At 40.9% G+C, this 19806-nt stretch overlaps 1 protein-coding gene and 1 pseudogene across 2 annotated transcripts; both read right to left on the bottom strand.

Moving 5' to 3' along the window:
• Window positions 1-4627: 4627 nt before the first annotated feature.
• On the bottom strand, window positions 4628-9024 carry LOC104448469 (protein DETOXIFICATION 18). 2 transcript variants are annotated; one of them, XM_010062297.3, is made up of 7 exons: window positions 8616-9023; window positions 6353-6897; window positions 5927-6013; window positions 5763-5819; window positions 5418-5656; window positions 5188-5306; window positions 4628-5086 (listed from the first exon to the last, which is right to left on the bottom strand). In XM_010062297.3, the coding sequence occupies exons 1-7, from the start codon at window positions 8904-8906 to the stop codon at window positions 4946-4948; spliced, it is 1479 nt and encodes a 492-aa protein (XP_010060599.2). In that variant the 5' UTR covers window positions 8907-9023; the 3' UTR covers window positions 4628-4945. The 2 variants fall into 2 exon arrangements, with proteins under 2 accessions (XP_010060599.2, XP_039170962.1); XM_039315028.1 differs by lacking the exon at window positions 5763-5819 and having other exon boundaries at window positions 8616-9024.
• Window positions 9025-11544: 2520 nt separating this feature from the next.
• LOC108957123 lies at window positions 11545-18746 on the bottom strand (annotated as a pseudogene).
• Window positions 18747-19806: the final 1060 nt, after the last annotated feature.

The raw sequence follows: 19806 nt of genomic DNA, 5'->3' as shown, positions 1-19806 counted from the left end.
GTTTCTGATTTCTATTTCAGAAATTAAGAAGTTAAAAATTTCAGTTTCTGATTTCTTCGATTTCTCTATTTACGGAATATAAATCGTTTGAAATAGAGAAATCAAATGCGTTATTTAAACGGTTGTTTCCAAATTAGGGGAACAGAGAAACGAAAAATCGAGAAACATAAATTTTGTCATGCGCGCCATTTAAGTCCAGGATCAGCTTTACTTCGAACTTGTAACTTCTTATTTTCAGCAGCACCAAAATTCCATGTCCGCAAGTACACATGGATGCCATGTATGATAACCAACGATTACTTAAACAACAAGTTAATAGGGAATAGATTTAGGACTTGAGCAAACCTCGCTGGGTTTTTTCAAATAAGAAAAAGTTGGAGATAAAATTGCGACTATAGATCAAATTTGCTATTCTTTTGTGGACAAAAAGAACTTCGGGATAAATTTAGTTATGTACATAATAGTTGAGGTATTTTTTTAGACAAAAAAATGTCCGGTTTAGAATTTGGACTGGACCAAATATTTGGGGTCCTTGTAGGGTATTAGCCTACATGTAAAGAAGGTTTTCTTTGGCCGTCTTGATCTAGGTCTAGATAGATCATATCAATCATAGATAGTTGATCATCATAAATCTTATATGGGTCTAAAAAAATCATAATAATTATGATTCATCCTTTAAACTGATTTGAGTCTAAACAAAAATTGAGGCACACACACAGAGGCATGAATCCGATGTATTGTAACACGATGCATGTATAACTAATAAAGTGTCATCAAGACATCTTTATTTTATTGGGTTAGGTGGATCGATTTCCATTAACTCTACAAAGGGTCAAGTTATGTCACCTCAAAAACTTATCACCCATAAGTTCATGGGTTTAACTGCAGGATATGACGTTACAATACACGTGTGAGGTACAAATGTTCTCTTGTCAAAATTCTCGAGGACCCATGAACTAACTATGACAAGACTATCTATGACATGGATATGGCAACACTATACATACTACGACATGTATATAAATTTATCTTATTATATAAAATCACAATAGATGCCCAAATCTAGTCATGAGTAATTTGAGACTTAATTGTTCAATTGATTTCGAAAGGACAAATGGATAGGATTTCTAAGATGATTCGAGTTTTAATAGATTGTCGTGGTAATTCGCGTGACGAAACGTCTTACCATAAATATCAATCAACAGACCACATGGAGGATCACTCCCGATCCGAGCAGCTGGCAATTTCTCATGATGAAACAAACCACACTCGAAAAAGCACAGGCCAGAACGTGGGACTCGAGCAATGAGTGCTCCTCTCCTTCCTTACTTCCTATGCGCATCCCATCATGTTAGGTGTGCCATCTCCATGTGCCGGGCGCGTGCTCTGCCTCCGAGCGGCGCGTGTCGGGGACGCGCGCCCAGCTGAGATTGGCGGAACCGGGGACCGAGGGGAGCGGGCGGGGGGAAAGGGGGTTGTCAAGTCAAAGACGTGACGGGAGATTTGTTGACCGGGAGCAGCCGGTGGGTGCGAAGAGAAAACGGGGCGGCGGTGAGCGGACGTCACGGGTGATGCGCCGCTGCGCTGCCGTGATCTAAGCGGATTTGTGGGGGGGTTTTTTGGACGGTTCCCCCAGCCACTCCGTTGTCAGGTCAACCACTCGGTGCCTAATTTCACGTGATCCCTCACCAAACCCACCTCCTCTTCTTCTTCTTCTTCTTCTTTCCTTCTTCACTGCTCACTGCAATCTCGAAGCATGAACAAAGTCTTCCAACGTGTGGAAGGTGAATTCCCAAGATCTGTAAGGCAGAAATTCATGGAATTGAGGGTTCCCCGGGGGTAGGGATTCTTGTGTGAATAATCGATTAAACTTTTTGGTTCCCGGTTGTTTTCAATGCACAGACGTGTTGAGTTGGAAATTATCAAAAAAAGTTTCTAACTAATTATACGTATTTCAATTTAGTTATTTTAACAGTTTGCTAACATAGCATTTCTATGTTGCTCATGTGAACGATTTTTGTAATTTTAAAAAAAAATTATGAATCTTTTCTTTCTTTCTCTTTCTTTTTAAAAAATTTCTTTCTTTTTCTCCTTCTTGTCCACTGGTCACCGACACAGGCAACGTGTGAGGACCATCAAGATCGACCCTCGCTAGAGTCATGTAAATGATTTTTGAAGAAAATTAACCAGAATAATTACATTGGTAAATCGTCAAAAGTTTTATAATTAAATTGACTACACCGAAATGTTTATGTTTAAATTAGCATCAATGTAATATATTTAAGATTTTTTGATAATTATCTCCCTGCATGCTTGAGAAGTGTATCGGAAGCATTCATTGACATGACTTTTAAACGAATTGATCACGTGATATATCTGTCGAAACGTCATTTCTTCAACCGAGTGTCCTGATTCATGTATATTTATCGTCATTAAGTGACTAGATCACGTGATATGTATGTGGAAATAGTGTTATTTCTTCAACCAAGTGTCCCGATTCATGTATATTACTATTTGGCTAATCAATGTGATGTCAACGGAGCTCTTTATCCTGTCCTTTCGTCTCGTTTTTTTCCTTGCAGACACACAAACATCGAGCATTGAATTCCAGGCTGCAATCACGATTGTTAGTTGCAGCCGAGATTGTGCCAATTACCTAATCTGTTGAAGTTTGAAGATACGGCTCCAGAATTGTCAATTTAGCTAGCAGCCATTAGACCAACCCCCACGACTTTTTAGGCGAAGATGCTATCGGTGGAACTTAGAGAATTTACATCCACCCCATTGAGTAGGAAAAAGTTGTCAATTCGTATCATTTCCACTTTGTTGAATTTTGAATCCAAAGTCTCAATGGCAGCGGAGAGAAAATGCATCCCGAGGTCAATTAAAAATCCCATTAGTTCAACGATGCTATATTTGTCACCGTACGGATCGTAGTCACTTGAGGAGCAAGCTCCTCCTCCTTTTTTCTCTCTTTTGACTTTTTCAATTGAGTATCTACATGGCGTTTCGAGATCTTGAGTGGATGAACGAGATCTAATAGTGTTATTCATAAGTAGGATCCGTCCTTAAATGATCATTACCCTATGCGGTCAGTTGAAATACTGTTTCGAGGAATCGATTTACAGAAATTTCAGCAGAATAACAAAGTAAATGAATCATGAAGCGTGACTTTGGTTTTATGTGTGCTAAATTACTATATTAAAACATAATTTTCCAACATTGCATCCCTCTAGTTTACCAAATCATGTCACATATGGAGATATGATTACATATCAAAAAGATGAGGTCTTTCCTAGCAAAGGAATTATGATTGGGATGTCTTCTCCCTTTTTATTTTTATGGCTTATGACTTATATGTTTATAGTGAAAAGCAAATCTAATCAAAGGTGAGGTGCTAGATTTGACAAAGGTGGAATGATGGTAATTTGGCATGGCATTCACCACGCAAGGGTTCTCACTTTAGCCACCTTTGTTGAAAAAGACCCATGATTTCAAAAACCAAACTTGTGCACTACGGTTCCATAGGGCACCAAAGGAGAATTCACCCCTTCAATCTTGATGGGAAGTTCCTTCATGTAAAGCCACCATGAATGATAAGAACTTTTCTTGCTTTTTCTTGCCTTTTGCTTTTTTAAGGGTTTTTGTCCAAAGTTGCAACCCCTCCCTCTCTCCCTCTCCCCCAAGTCAGCTTTTGATGGAAAAGAAAAGATGATATACTTCGTCTCCTCAACACGTTTGTTATCATGCACTGTGGATTTATGGGGGTGAAGCATGAGTGCATTTCCGACCTTTGTTCTAATCAGTCCTCGCTTTCCAGGGACATGCTTAGACACGCTCTCTCTTTTTTAGCACTTTGACCCTCTAACTTCGTTCACTCTTTTCGAAGTTCCAATTAATCTTTTCTCGCCAGAGTTCAGCAACAACATAGATAAACGTGTCTCAACTCGATCCGAGACGAGCAAAGGAACATAACAAATCAATAAAGTCATATGATGTGACTCCGATGACTAGTGCACTCGCATGTCGCACGACAAATTAGATGGTTGTTCAAATAGGAGGTCTCCTCATCAGTAAATCTAGTTGGAAAAACGTATCGAGCAATGGTCAATTAGGTTTTGAGTTGAGTTGAGAGGAATCCGTGTTAGTCAAAGGAATAGTCACCATCCAACATGTGGTGAATCCCTATAGTGACTCGCGCTTTTCTCTCTTGGCAGCCCGCGTCAATGTATCTAAAGATATTGTGACCCAAATCTGACTGAACACGCGTTAATTTTGAGAACATCTTATTCCATAAACTGCATATCTATCTATATGTATGTATGCATGTATGTATGTATGTTTCTTTATGGATATATGCACATACCAAAAGTAGATAAGCATGCATTTTTATATGTCTCATCTTATGTTAATGTTTTATAATTGTCGTTAACTAGTGTCGTGCACATTCTTTAGAGCCGGGCTTGTCGTGCGTCATGGGCCAAGAATAATGTTACTTTTTCTCATCCTCCACTCCGTCATCAGGCCTACTAGGGACCTGCCTTTCATGCCCATGCCCGACCACCGGGTCCGATGGTTCCCAGAAAGATCGACGTGATAAAAATCCAAATCCCATGTACGAGTCTGGTTTGCAATTTGCTCAAGAAGGCCTTTTGATTTTTCAGTCAAAATCAACGGACACATATTCTAGTTTGGGAAAAATTATGAACAAGCTCGAGGCGAGTGTAGAAGATACACAGGAGAGAAATCTAGAGAGCTCAATGACTACGTACCTAAATCAAGTGGGATACTCACTGATACCTCGTTCTGTCGTTTAATTTTTCTTTGACATGCTATTATCACTAATATGTTAAAATCTGTCAACTCGACCAACATATTGTGCGTACCAGATTCTGTCCAAGGATAGAAGACAGATGACTGTTTTGGAAATTTTTCGCTTGGATACCTATGTTTGATACGGGATACGAGGATCTTCCTTATCCATGTCGACCGAGAGATCCATTCTGCTCCACTTTGTCCGGAGGGTGATCACCAGGAGTGTGGCAGTTTGCGAGGAGAGACCACAGATCAGGCCTATCCACAAACCCTGTGCAAAAAACAGAACACAAAGTTGAGTTGATGAATCTGAAGTTTCAGAGCAGGACCATTCACTATTCAGAGGAGTGCTCATCCAACGGTTGTTTTCACCTTGACATTTAGATTCAACTTGAACCCGAGAAGGACCGCAATCGGAACCCCCATGCAGAAGAAAGTCACCAAGTTGACGTACACGGCTAGATGCTGCCACCCACATCCCCGAGCCACCCCTGACTCAACAAAAAGTTTCGTTCTCGTCAGCTAGTGACTAAAGGAGGATAGGAAGCGAGTTGGAATGAGCTTGGGGTATGCTCTTCGTTCACATTCTGCAACAATTGTACCTGATAAGACCCCTTGGACAGAATCAAGCGTGATGGAGATGGCAAGCAAGGGCGTCATCGAGCCGAATTCTGTTATGATGGAGCTGCTGTCGCTGAACAGGCCCGCCCAAACGCTGTGTCCGAAGGCTAAAGCCAGTACAAATGCTACTGCTAGCAAGATAGAGAGCTTAAGCGTCACAGCCATTGCGTTCTTTGCTCGGTCAGTGTTGTCGGCTCCCAACTCATTGGACACCCTTGTGCTGCACAAACCTTCCTCTTTTAGCAGATTAACAAAATTTCAACTCAAAAAACCAAGCCATCAGAGGAAGTAAGATGACAACAAAGGCAACAAGTGTGCTTCCAAACCTCGCCGCAGCGCTGAGTCCATATGTAATCATGTAAGCAATAGTTTCCGTGTTCACACTAAAAATTTCAAAGAAAAGAATGGACATAAGAACAGAGAATGATAGTTATATCCATTTGTGACGAGAAATGCAGAAGCATTACAAGAGACGCAACAAGATACCTACCACATCGCAATCAAGGAAGTAGTTGTTTCGGAGTTCTTCATTAGTCCTGCTAGTAAAACCAGAATCTCGAAGGCCCAATATTCCAAGCTGATGAGGACAGTCCATCGGAGAAGAGCATCAATTTACATATTGAACATTTTCACCAGAAGATTATCAACTTGTCGAATATGTTTAGGACACATTAGGATGATGAAATGAACAGTCAAACTATTCATCCACATGCTCCTTCAGTAGAATATGAGCTTGAAAATTCGATCTCAATGTGACATAAACCATCAGTAGATTAATTATGTGAGAAAAGAGTCGTGCTTTGACTTCTTTCTGTTAAACCAAATAACCATACCCAGATAAGTCACTCGAGTGTTAAGCATTGATGATGAGTTCGACATGACAAATGACAGATAATTATACAAGAAGCTCACGTACCAAACCATTGCAGCCGAAGGCAATGCCAATCTCAAATTAGTGAAGATGTAGCTGAATGACTCGAACGAAATTCCTTCCCACGAATTCTTGCATCGCTTTGAACAAGTCACGTAAATGGCCAACATAAAAACTGAGAGCCACAAAGAAATTGAAGCAGCCAAAGGAGCTCCCTCGAAACCCAGCACTGTCCAGTGGACCAAGGCATACGCAATGCCTATGTGAATAACAAACGGAACAACCGAGAGAATCACCAGTGGTAATACAATACTTTGCGTCTGTAGGAACCTCAGGATATTCTGCAGAAACCCATATGCGAAAATTCCCGGGATGAGGAATTTCATGTAGAGAGCTGCTGTTTTCGAAATTTGCGTATCTTGATGAAGCAGGATCAATACAGGCTCGGTGAAGAACCAAAGTATGGAGATTAGGATGGAGAAGAACAATGATACAATGCAGGAAGCTTGCAGATGAATTCCCAATGTTCGATATAACTTTGCTCCAAATCCTTGTCCGCATAGAGTTTCAAGTGCTCCACTCAAGCCGGTCTGAGAGGACGAGAATGAAAGTATACACAAATTGCATGAAATGAGCAATCAGGCATGTAGAGTAATCATTTCATAGTAAAACTCAGATTGATTCTTCGTATTTCCATCGGCAGATTAGAGTCATAAAACTTCCATGTCATTGCATAGTCTGGGCAGTCTTCTATTATTTCAATCTGCAGCTATCGACCTATTAAATCTACTTTACCATACTGATATCAAAGTTTCCGAGTTCAAAATGTCAAGCTAGATTGATCTTTGGTATGTGATTGTTATTAAGTGTTGAGTCTCAATAATTTACTCGGTGCGAAGTTGAACTCTCTCGACTTGTGAGTTATGGACCACCTAACGATTATGCTTTGTTGGAGGAATTTAAAATTGACGATGTGACCACTTCTGCAATGTCTATGTGGAAAATAATTCATCAAATCATTAGTAAAAACGCTAATATCCGTTAGAACGCATTTCTGGTGAAATGTGGATTGCACACTTCGTTGTCTTGGGTGGGTGGGGCATGAGTGGCTAGACACAACTTGCTTTTTCTGGAAAGATTTCTAAAAGGAAGTAAAAAGCTGCTTGGATACGCATTCATCAGGTTGCGACGAAATAATATAAAAACCAAAGATTATAGTTAGTGAAAAAGAAATCAAAAGCTGGCTAGGCACATGCCTGACTAATTTCCGCGTGCTGCAAGAGTTTCCCTCCCTCATGTTATTCCACTCTCGTTGAATTCTATGTGCTCCAGTGAAAGTCGTGCAGATATAGAGCGACGGTAAGATTCTTTTTCTATCTAAAGTCTCCTCGCTTTTGTTATTTTATGCATATGCTAGCCAACATGTTCCCGTCATGATGATTTCTCTGTTAACATAAGCACGTTGCGGGTTGCCTGATCTCATTGACCATAATATTTATACGCATATTATTACTCAATGTGCGATGGTAATGCCCCTTCTTTTCCCCGTGAATAGCTCAACTTGAAATCTTAAGGATACAACACTAGCCGGCTAGTCATTGTTAGTGACAAATAAGTGGAATAATAAAAGCAGATGTCAACTCTTTTGATTGCACAGATCCATACTTTAAATCTATAACGTTGCAATAAGACAAAATTATACAAATGACTTTTATCGATAGATCATCTTAAGAGTTACTTCATAGGTGAAAGCCTCTTTGCTGAGAGACATAAATATGCTCAAGTGAAAGGCTGTCAGACTAGGTTATTTGTCACCCTAAACTTTGCGATCCAAGTTTGTCGGGATTATATTAAAGAAATTTGTACTAAGTGGCGATTAAGACGCTATGCTTAGTTTGAGCCGTGTTATGATAGGGGTCCGAGAGTCTCCATGGTATGCCCGTTTTCCAAGTCTGCCCTATATAGATCTTCGGTCCTGAAGGGAGAAAGCAGCTGCCAGGGCTATGATGAATCTCCTACTTTGTTCCTATACACAAGACTTGATGGGCTCGCAAGTTATACTTTTAGATAAGCTCCCCTGTGTATCCTGAATCTCACGCTTTTTCTTTTTTTCTGTTTTTTACTTTTCGTTTCCTAATGTTTTAAGGCCATGGAAATAATTGATGGGTCTCAAAGATATTTGACAAGGTTACGTACACATCATAGTTGAATATCTGTTCTTTATTTCCTTTCTTATACCAGAAGAAAGTAATAAATGATAGCTACTATATACGCATATTGAAGAGAATAAAGAGAGCAGAAAGGTTACCATGAAGGCGAAGCCGGTGACGGTGGCCCAGGAGTTGGCAAGGGTGGCACCGGCGAGGTCGAGCTCGTCGAGGTGGCCGGCGAACATGACGGAGGCCAAAAGGATCCCGTAGTAGAAAAGGTTGGTAAGGATCATGGGCATCGAGAACAGCACTTGCTTCTTGGCTTCTTCCTCGTCCAACACCTTTTGCCACCATGTGAGTCTCCTTGCGATGGAGGGTTCTCCTCCTCCTCCTTCTTCTTCTTCATGAAGAGCAGGTTGAAGCAGGGGCAAGGAATGATCTGAAGTCATCTTCTCCTTTCGATGACGGCAACCCGGACGTGCTTATCTTCTCTTATTCGCCATGACCTCCAGCTTTGTGTCTGGTTGTGGATCGAGTACTGATCTCCTTGTCGTTTCTCTGTTTCTTTTGTATTCCCCATATTAGTCTAAAGAAGACGGCGACAGAAGAAATCATATGAAACCTTGTCGTGAGATCTTTATCAATGTGGGCCACATGATGTGAGTACAGTAGACCCGGCCAAATGGACGGCATGGGAAAAAGGGCAAAAATAATACAAACCGCCTCTTAACTTTTAGCCAAATTTCTAAAACTTTATTCAACGTGGACGCTAAACTATCATGTAAATGTTTTGACATAGCCCATCTATTTGCTCAAATGACAAATCAGACGCTACCTGATGACTTGGCTCATCATGTGCCGAGTTGGATTTTCAATAATGATTAGCCAATATGTCTATGTTTTTATTTATCTTCCTTAGAAAAGGAAAAGAAAAAAATAAGTGTTAACACGTGTGTTGGACATGGATTATTATTTTATCCTAATTTAAAATAAATAACAAGTAACCTTTTTTTTTTATTGTTCACCGTTCAAACTTAATGCAATAGAAGCCACATAAGCAAACTTAAATTAACGGAAAAACGATATTAAATATTTTCATATAATTGCTTCTCAAATTATATTGAACATTTTAAAAGTACATGGTGGCATTGAAAATTGGATTAAAGTAAAGAAATATTGAAAATTACTTAGGTATTCTTTTGTTGTGTTCTTTGCTTTTGGACAGTAAATTCAATGCCTGGAATTGGAATGTGCGAATCGCAATATTGATCATACCAAGATAGTACGTGGTGACATTGCAAATTGGATTAGAGTAAAGAAAAATTGGAAATTACTTAGGTATTCTTTTTGTTGTGTTCTTTGCTTCTGGACAGTAATTAAATGCCTGGAATTGGAATGTGCGAATCGGAATATTGATAATACCAAGATTGACAGCTAAGGCTAATTAATATTTGTGCGAATCGCAATATTGATCATACCAAGATTGACAGCTAAGGCTAATTAATATTTATTGATAGTTAAGACTGTTTTCCCGGTTGACGAAGAAGAAGAAGACGAAGAAGAAGAAGAAGAAGAAGAAGTAGTATATAGTCACAGTTCCATCTATAAAGGCCGTGAAAAATCCAACATAACGTTTGGGTATTAATGAATTACAAAAGAAATTTTAAGATAATGTCTTCACTAGTAATTATCCTGTAATTTTGTAAATTACTATTTTGAGAGAGTGATGATTTGATTCCGAAAGAGTCTAAATTACATGGACATGGTCATTCGATTCGTGTTACGTGGATGAAAGAGAATGTATTGCCCACATACGCACACTCAGAGAGAGAGAGAGAGAGAGAGAGAGAGAGAGAGAGCGTACGTCCCCACGCAGACATCCGTAGCTTATGCTCTTCCCTTCAATGTCTTCGGATGGTATTGGTGTCTTCGTAGGACAAGCTCAAATTCTTCACTCTTGGATATGTGAGTGAAAAGAAAAAAAAAATTTCCTGCAATTGTATATAACTAATGCTCTTGCTTATCCGTTATTGTGTTGTCTTTACAATTGTCTTCTTTGTCGTTGCTTTTGACTGATGTTCAAAGTTGGTGTTATGGCTTTCGTCTAATGGAGAGTCTCAAATTGGACTTTTCAGACTGGGAGCTAAAGTAAATTTTCTGGGTAGGTCTTGATAGGAATTCATTTGTCTGTCAGTCCACTGGTGTAGCATTGATGGGTCACTACACTGATTGACATGTGCGCCGACATTGATTGTGACTTCTGATTTCAATTGCAGTCTTCTTAGCATTCTTTTGCTGTACAGGTAATGCGTCTGAACTAATGAGGCCAGTCTAGCTGCTGTTATTATTGCGTTCCTCTGTCACATCAGTCTTGACCTGAAGAACCCAATAATTTCGATGTCAAAATTTGGTCATATGTCATGAAGTATTTGCTAGGTTGGGCGTTCTATAGTCTATAGTTGGTTGAAATAGGCATCTAGACTATAGTTGATTGAAATGTCTAGATTGGTATGTATAGGTCAACAATCCGGCTGCCGCCTTTAAGCTTACAAACTTTTGGCTATACTTACAGTCCGAAGCTCGGATTTTCATTGTCTCCCTACTCTAAGCAAAGGGAGTTGTTTCTCTTGTCAGGTAGTCAACGAGTAAGATGCTTACTGATCGCTCTTCCTGTACAGCAAACAATTTTAACTGTTCTTTGCATCCTTTGCTATAGCAGTTAGAATTCATTTAGAGAGCTCGGTTGAAAACAAAAGAGAGAAGCTGCCCCATTCTAAGTCTTTGATCATCTGTAGTCACAGATACACAGAAGAGAAACTAGAGAGCTCGATGACTCTGTGCATAAATCATGTAGGATACTCACTAATACCTCGTTCTGTCATTTTATTTTTCTTTGACATGCTATTTAGCAATAATACCAGATGCCCATATCCATAACAATGGGGCATGGATTTCGAATGGTTTCTCTGCTTTTAAAATACATGTTTGAGTCAACTGAAAATGTCGTTTGCTAGGCCTCGATGCTCTGATCATGCAAGGGAAGAAGATAAATGAGTTTTGGAAATTTGCTAGGTTACATGTGTTTGACTATGGGATACGAGGATCTTCCTTATCCATGTCGACCGAGATATCCATTCTGCTCCACTTTGTCCGGTGGTGATCACCAGGAGAGTGACAGTTTGCGAGGAGAGACCGCAGATTAGGCCTATCCACAAACCCTGCGCAAGAAACAGAGCACAAAGTTGAGTTGATGAATCTGAAGTTTCAAAGCAGGACCATTCACTATTCAGAGGAGTGCTCATCCAAAGGATGCTTTCATTTTGACATGTAGATTCAACTTGAACCCGAGAAGGACTGCGATCGGAACCTCAATGCAGTAGAATGTCACGAAGTTGACGTACACGGCCAGATGTTTGCCATCCGCATCCCCGAGCCACCCCTGACTCGACAAAAAGTTGGCTCTCGTCAATCAGTGACCTGAAGAAGATAGGAAGCAAGTTGGAATGAGCTTGGGGTAGGCCCTTCGTTCACATTCTGCAACAATTGTACCTGATAAGACCCCTTGGACAGAATCAACCGTGATGGAGATGGCAAGCAGGGGTGTCATCGAGCCGAATTCTGCTATGATGGAGGTGCTGTCGCTGAACAGGCCCGCCCAAATGTCGTGTCCAAAGGCTAAGGCCAGTACAAATGCTACTGCTAGCTAAAGATAGAGAGCTTAAGGGCGCGTTTAGTAACGTTTACGTTTAAAAATTTGTTCAGGAACGTAAATAGAAAAAGTGTTTTGTTCGGGAACAATTTCGAACAAAAACGCGTTTGGTAAACTTGTTCAGAACAAAAATAAATAAAAACATGTTTGATAAATTTGGATAATTTTTTTATTTCTTTTATTTTTTCTATTTTTTTCTTATTTTTCCTTTTTCTCTTTTTTTTTTTTTTTTTTTTTTTTTTTTCTTCTTTTGGCTCTACCGCCAGGCCAAGGCCTTGGCCGCGGCCAGAGCCGGCGAGGCCGAGCTCGCCCAGCGGCTGGCGAGGCGGCGCGGCCTCGGCCACCGCATGGCGACGCCAGAGCTCGCCCATCCGGCGAGGCCGAGGCTCGCCGCCGCCGGGCGAGCCTCGGCCTCGCCGGATCTAGGCGAGATCGAGCTCGCCCGGGCGCGCGAGGTCGGCCTCGCCTTGATCCGGCGAGGCCGAGCTCGCCCGCCGGCCGGCGAGGCGCGCCCGCCGGGCCGCCGGGCGAGGTCGGCTCGCCGGATCGGGCGAGATCGAGCTCGCCCAAGCGGCGAGGTCGGCCTCGCATGGTCGGGCGAGCTCCGAAGCTCGCCCAGATTACGGCGAGGCCGACCTCGCCCGGCGCCACGAGCCTCGGCTCGCCGAGCCACCGCCCGGTCGGCGTCGCCTAGCGGTGGCTCGGCGAGGCCGAGGCTCGCCGGCCGGGGCGAGGTCGGCCTCGCCCGGGTCGGGCGAGCTCGAGCTCGCCCGGCCATGGCGGGCCGACCGCCCGCCTACGGCGAGCCTCGGCCTCGTGGGGCTCGGCGAGCCCTCGCCGTGGCTGGGCGAGGCCGGCCCTCGTGGGGCCGGGTCGCCGGCCATGGCCGAGGCCGGCGACCGGCCAAAAGAACAAGAAAATAAGAGAAAAAAGAAAAAAAAAGTATTTCTCAAAGTGTTTTCGAAACAAGAAACACAAAATTTGTGTTTTCTTGTTTTGTTTCTTTTTGTTCTGAGAACAAAAGAACAAAAGGAACAGAAACGCAGCAAAGCGTTTCTGTTCTTTGTTCCAAGAACAAAAAAACGAAAAAGTGTTTAAAAACAAAAAAAAAAAAGAATACAAACAAACGCAGCCTAAGCGTCACGACCATTACGTTCTTTGCTTAGTCAGCATTGCCGGCTCCCAACTCATTGGACACCCTTGTGCTGCGCAACCCTGCCTCTTTTAGCAGATTAATAAAAATGAAACTAAAAATGTTGGTAAAATATGTTTCGAAATTGGGTAGTACAATGAAATCGAATTGAGTAAAATAACTCGGACTTTGGCGTGATATCACTTTCTTTTAAGGATTTATTTGCCCCACAACGTTGCTAATGTTACCGGCAAAAATCCTTCGGATACAACAAAGTCTCGGATAAGAATACTAAATAGCAATTCTAGTATTTCTCCAAGGTCTCTCTAGGAAAACAATCGAAAAATTGGCTGCAGTTTTTCAGAAAGAAGATTCGAAAAATGACCACACTTTTCTTTTCGAAAAATGACAAGTATATATATGAAATCTTGCAATTTCTTCGTGAAAATTGCGAACAAACACGTCTTTAGAAAATTGTTCGGATAAATAAATGCGACTCTTCGGAAGAAGTCGAAACGAACAATTGCAATCCTTCGGAAAAATTAAAACCGAATAAGTAATTTTCCAAGGTTGTCTTGAAAAAACACAAATAAAATTCATAATAATTTTTTTTTTAAATAGAATTTGAATTTTCATTTATATTTCATTTCCGAAATTCTCAAATTAAAAGGCAACCTTTGAACTAAAAATATAAAATAAAATAATAAATAAATAAATAAATAGCAATGGATTAATGCAAGTGCTAAGTCCGCCAAATAATCGCGCACCCTTGACGTGGGTATGGTTGGGTTAGCCCCACCTAATCACTCCTTTAACTACAAAAGGGAAATCCCGCATTTTTAAACCGACCCTCCTGCTCCTACCTTTTCTATGTGGGACAAAGTAAAAAGCACTCATTTTGTTTTAACAAACAAAATTCCAACACAAAACACCAAGCCGTGAGAGGAAGTAAGATGACAACAAAGGCAACGAGTGTGCTTACAACCCTTCCCGCGGCACCGAGTCCGTATGTAATCATGTAAGCAAGTTTCTGTGTTCACACGAAAATTTCAAAGCAAGAACACCACCGTAACCGAGAATGATAGTTTTATCCTTCTGCAACAAGAAATGCAGAAGCATTACAAGATACGTGACAGAGATACCAACCACATCGCAATCAAGGAAGTAGTTGTTTCGGAGTTCTTCACTTGTCCTGCTAGGAAAACCAGAATCTCAAAGGCCCTGTATTCCAAGCTGATGAGGGCAGTCAATCGGAGAAGAACATCAATTGGCATATTGAACATTTTCATCAGAAGATTATCAACTTGTCGAATATATTTAGGACACATTAGGATGATGAAATGAACAATCAAACTATTCATTCCACATGCTCCTTCAGCAGAATATGAACTTGAAAATTAGATCTCAACGTGACATAAACCATCAGAAGATTAATTATGTGAGAAAAGAGTCATGCTTTGACTTCTTTCTAGTTAACCAAATAACCATAGGCAGATAAGTCACTAGAAGTATTAAGGGATAAGTACACTAATGGTGCCATAAGTTGTGTACGGCACTCACTTTGGTGCCAAAAGTTTCCGTCGAATCACTTAAATGCCAAAAATTTGAAAACGTACTTTTGGTGCCAACTCGACGAAATTGGCCGGAAATCCGACGTGGCATTTTTTTATTAATTTTTGACGCCAACGTGGCTTGTCGGAGAGTTGAATCAAGCATCCAAACACCAAAACACGCCCGTTTGGCATCTTTCCCCCAACTTTGAAACCCTAATCCCCAAATTGAGAGAGAGGGAAGCTCGTCTTCGTGTCTTCTTCTTCCTTGAAGACCCACACCAGCAACGGCACCGCACGGCACCAGGCAAGACCGACAAAGCACACCAGCAACGCACCAGCAGCCCCTTCGACCCATCTTCTTCCTCCTCCTCCTCTGCCCTCGCCTTCAATTTTTCTTGCAACAATCTCAGTCTCTCCTCGCTCACCTGGTCAAGCAACTACAAGTGTGGCTGAGCAACGGTGGCCGAGCGACGGCGGGTGAACGACGGTGGCCGAGCGGCGGAAACCCTAATTTTTCCCCATATGAGCTAAATGGCGTCGTTTCCATGAAGCCATCCACGTAGGATGGCAAAAACGACGTCGTTTTCTTAAGGAGGACCGAAAACGACGTCATTTAAAGGCTTATCGATTTTTTTTATAAAAAAAAAAAAAATCATTTTGGCCAGAATCTTTCGCCGAAGGCTGGAATCTTTCGCCGGTGGCACCAAAGTGAGTGTTTTTCCTCCAATTTGGCACTTAAGTGATCCGACGGAAACTTTTGGCACCAAAGTGAGCGCCGTGCACAACTTATGGCACCATTAGTGTACTTATCCCAAGTATTAAGCATTGATGATGAGTTCAACATGACAAATGACAGATAATAATTCTGGAAGCTCACGTACCAAACCATTGCAGCTGAAAGCAATGCCAATCTCAAATTAGTGAAGATGTAGCTGAATGACTTGAACGAAATTCCTTCCCACGAATTCTCGCATCGCTTTGAACAAGTCACATAAAATGGCCGAAAAAAGAACTGATAGCCACAAAGAAATTGAAGCCGCAAAGGAGCTCCCTTGAAACCAAGCATCGGCCAGTGGTCCAAGGCATGCACAATGCTATGTGAATAACAAACGGAACAACCGACAACATCACCGGTGGTAATACAATACCTTGCGTCTGCAGGAACCTCAGGATATTCTGCAAAAACCCGTACGCAAAAATTTCCGGGAGCATGAATTTTATGTAGAGAGCTGCCGAGGTTCAATACAGACTCAATGTGGAAGGAAAATATGGAGATTAGGGTAGAGAAGAACAATGAAACAATGCAAGAAGCTTGCAGATGAATTCCCAATGTTCAATATAACTTTGCGCCAAATCCTTGTCCGCACTGTGTTTCGAGTGCTCCACTCAAGCCGGTCTAAGAAGACAAGTGAGTGAAAAAACTAAGTATACACAAATTGCATGAAATGAGCAATCATGCATGTAGAGTAGTCATTTCATAGTAAAACCCAGATCGACTCTTAGTCATTTCCACCGACGCGTTAATTATAAAACTTCCATGTCATTGCACAGTCTATACAGCCCTCTATTATTTCTTGTCTGTAGCTATCGATCTATGAAATCTACTTTACCATTGTGATATCATACTTTCTGAGTTCAGAATGTCAAGCTAGATTGGTCTTTGGTATGAGATTATTGTCACATGTTGAGTCTCCACAATTTACTCGATGAGAAGTTAAACTCTCGGCTTTGCGAGCAATGGAAAAAGTATACTACCTAACGGTTACCCTTCGTTGGAGGAATATAAAGCCGACGATGGGGCCACTGCTCCAATGTTTATGTGGAAAAAAATTCATCAAAATATTAGTAATAGCACTAATATCTGTTGCAAAATATTTCTGGTGAAATGTGGATAATACACTTCGATGTCCTGGGTGAGCCCAACTTGCTCTTTCTGGAAAGATTTCTAAAAGGAAGTAAAGAACAGATTGGATACGCATTCATCAGGCGGCCGCTGGGCGAAACAATATAAAAATCAAAGGGAAAAAAATTCCAAATAAGAGCTCGAAGTACTATGATTTTTTCAAATAAAGATTTGATGTGGATCTTATTTCAATTAAGCGCCTTAAGTAGCTAGATTAATCTCAAAGAAGTGTTTGAAGTGATTATAGTTATTTCAAATAAGAGCTAGCCTTGCCGATTGTTGGCTGACAAAAAATTAGGCCGATCAGGGATATTTTCATCCAAATACAATTTAAATTTAAATTAAATTAGATTAAAAATTCAAAAAAAAATTAAAGAAATTAAAAAAAAAGCAAAAACAAAGGCTAGAGGGCTCCCTCCCCGCTTCGTGGCTGCTGCCCATCGCCGGTGGAGTGGTAACGATGGCCGCGGGGTCGCCGACACCTCCTTTGCCTCGACTGGCCAAGGCTAGGCGCAAGGGCCGACGACCCTTGCCCATATCTCGGAAAAAGGGTTACCGCTCTTCTAACGAGGGTCTGCTAGTCCTCGCCTCTAGTCAGCAAGGGTCGCCGATCCTCACCTAAGTGTCAACGACCCCACCAACCATCGTCACTGCCCCACCAACGATGGGGCGGCAGCCACAAATGGAAGGGAGCCATCCTCCCACGTGTTCTTTTTTTTTTTTTTTTCGTAGTTTAATTTTTTTAGTTTGTAAAGAAAAACAGAAAAAAGGAAAATTGTCCTTCATCAAACAATGAGTTCAGGCTCTTATTTAAAATTTATATAGTCATTTCAAGTTCTTATTTAAAACAAAATCCATTTTATACTCTTATTTGAGAAAATGATAGTATTTCGGATCTTTATTTGAAATAACGTTCACTTTAAACTTTTATTTAAGAACATGATGGCACTTCAAGTTCAAATATGGAATTTTTCCAAATCAAGGATTGCAAGAAGTGGAAAAAGAAACCAAAAGCGGGCTAGGTCTATGCACGAGCAACAATCACATGCCTGGCTATTTCCATGTGCTGCAAGAGTTTTCCTTCCTCATGTTATTCAATTCTTGTTAAGTCAGCGACACTAAGATTCTTTTACTATCTAAAGTCTCATCGCTGTTGTTATTTTGTTCGTATGCTAGCTGACAGGTTCCCATCGTGATGATTTCTCTATTAATTTAACCAAGTTGCTGGTCACCTTATCTCATTGATCAAAATATTTATCTGTATATTTTTACTCAAAATGAGATGGTAATGTCCTTTCTTTTCTCTTGTGAACAGCTTAACTTCTATTTTTAAGAAACAGCACTAGCCAGTCATTATTAGTGGCAAATAAGTAGAATAATAAAAGCAGACATGGACTCTTTTGATTGCACAGATCCATGCTATTAATCTATATAGCTGTAATCGGCCAGACAAAATTATACATAAAAATAACATCTATCGATAGATCATCTAAAAGACCTATCAAGAAACACCAAATAGGAGGAAAGCCTCTTTGCCGAGAGACATAGACATGCTTAAGTGAAAGGCTATCGATCATGCTGTTGGTCAGCTTAAACTTTGCGATCCAAGTTTGCCAAGGCTATTTTAAAGAAATGCGTACTTAGTGGCGTTCGGGCTATTGGCATACTGCTTAGTTCGAGCCGTATCAGGATATGAGTCGAGCGTTTTGGAGGAGAGGCTGGTCAGGATCATGGGCATCGAGAACAGCACTTGCCTCGTCTTCTTGCAAGTACAGCGCCCTTTGCCACCATTTGAGCCTCCTCGTGATGGAGCAATCTCCTCCTCCTCCTCCTCCTCCTCCTCCTCCTCCTCCTCCTTCTCCGTCTTCTTCATGTCGAGCGGGTTGAAGCATGGTCGAGGAACGGTATGAAGCCATCGTCTCCCTTCGATGATGGCGAGCTGGACGTGCTTTATCTCCTCTTCTCATTCACCTCCGCCTCCAGCTTTGTCATTGGTTCTGGATCAACTACTGATGCTCCTCGTCGTTTCTTAGTCCAAAAAAGAAGATGGCGGCAGGCGACAGAAGAAATCATCGAAATCTTATCGTGATATTCTTTTCGTTCGTCTTTTTTCCTTTTTCTTTTGCTTTTCGAAATTAAATTCGACGCCCGGGGTTGGCACTTGCGAATCGCAGTGTTGACCGTACCGAGACTTTTCTTTTTGGATGGGCCGTACCAAAATACGGCTAAGACCATATTAATATAATCTCAGTCGACAAAATTTTATTGAAATCGTGGAAAGGGTGGGCAATCTTAAAGTCGGTTCTGATTTTACATGAAATTTGAACTTGTCTTATCGATGTTGATATTTAATTTTTTAGAATCCACATCCTATTCTGCATATCCTCGAATCCTACCTTGTCAATAGATTCCAGGGTCCATAAAAAATCATCCAATTTCTTCTTCTTCTTTTTCATTTTTTTTGTTTCATTTTTTGTTAAGTAAAATGGAAGTGAACGTAATCATAATAAATATAATTAATAAAGGATTGACATGACAAATAAAATAAATAATTCAAAAACTCAAAAACGCAACCGTGGTTCATTGATTCCTGATTTGGTTCTTACTTTCTTACTTAGGAACTAGAAACCAAATCGTATAATACTGGTTTTACTTTTTTTGGAACTAAATCGATAATTGCAAGAACCTGAAGTCGGACTGGTTACTATGGCTGATTTTGTCCCATTTTTTTAGTAGAGTGAAGAAAGGTAAAGGAAACGGATTTGATCTCTTAGTTTTTCTAGACATGTGTTAAGATATTTAAATATTGAATAACGCCTTAATTTAAGAGCTTAAATTTGTAGAGTAATCAGTAGTTATCCTACAATACTTCAACATGTTGTTAATTTTAATAGAAAAAAATTAAAAACTGATTTCTCGACACCTGGGCAAGCTGCCATTATGATTGGTGTGGTCCTTTTTTGCCTAATATCAAGCATGGACATATTTAATTAGAAAAGCAAATGGGCTCTGGAAAGAATTGAACTGAAGACCTTCAGTTTTGATATCAAAT

The sequence above is a fragment of the Eucalyptus grandis genome, chromosome 6, assembly GCF_016545825.1.
Source record: "Eucalyptus grandis isolate ANBG69807.140 chromosome 6, ASM1654582v1, whole genome shotgun sequence".
Lineage (NCBI taxonomy): Eukaryota > Viridiplantae > Streptophyta > Magnoliopsida > Myrtales > Myrtaceae > Eucalyptus > Eucalyptus grandis.
The sequence above is the reverse complement of the archived record's forward strand: the minus strand, read 5'-3'. Positions and strand labels throughout refer to the sequence as shown.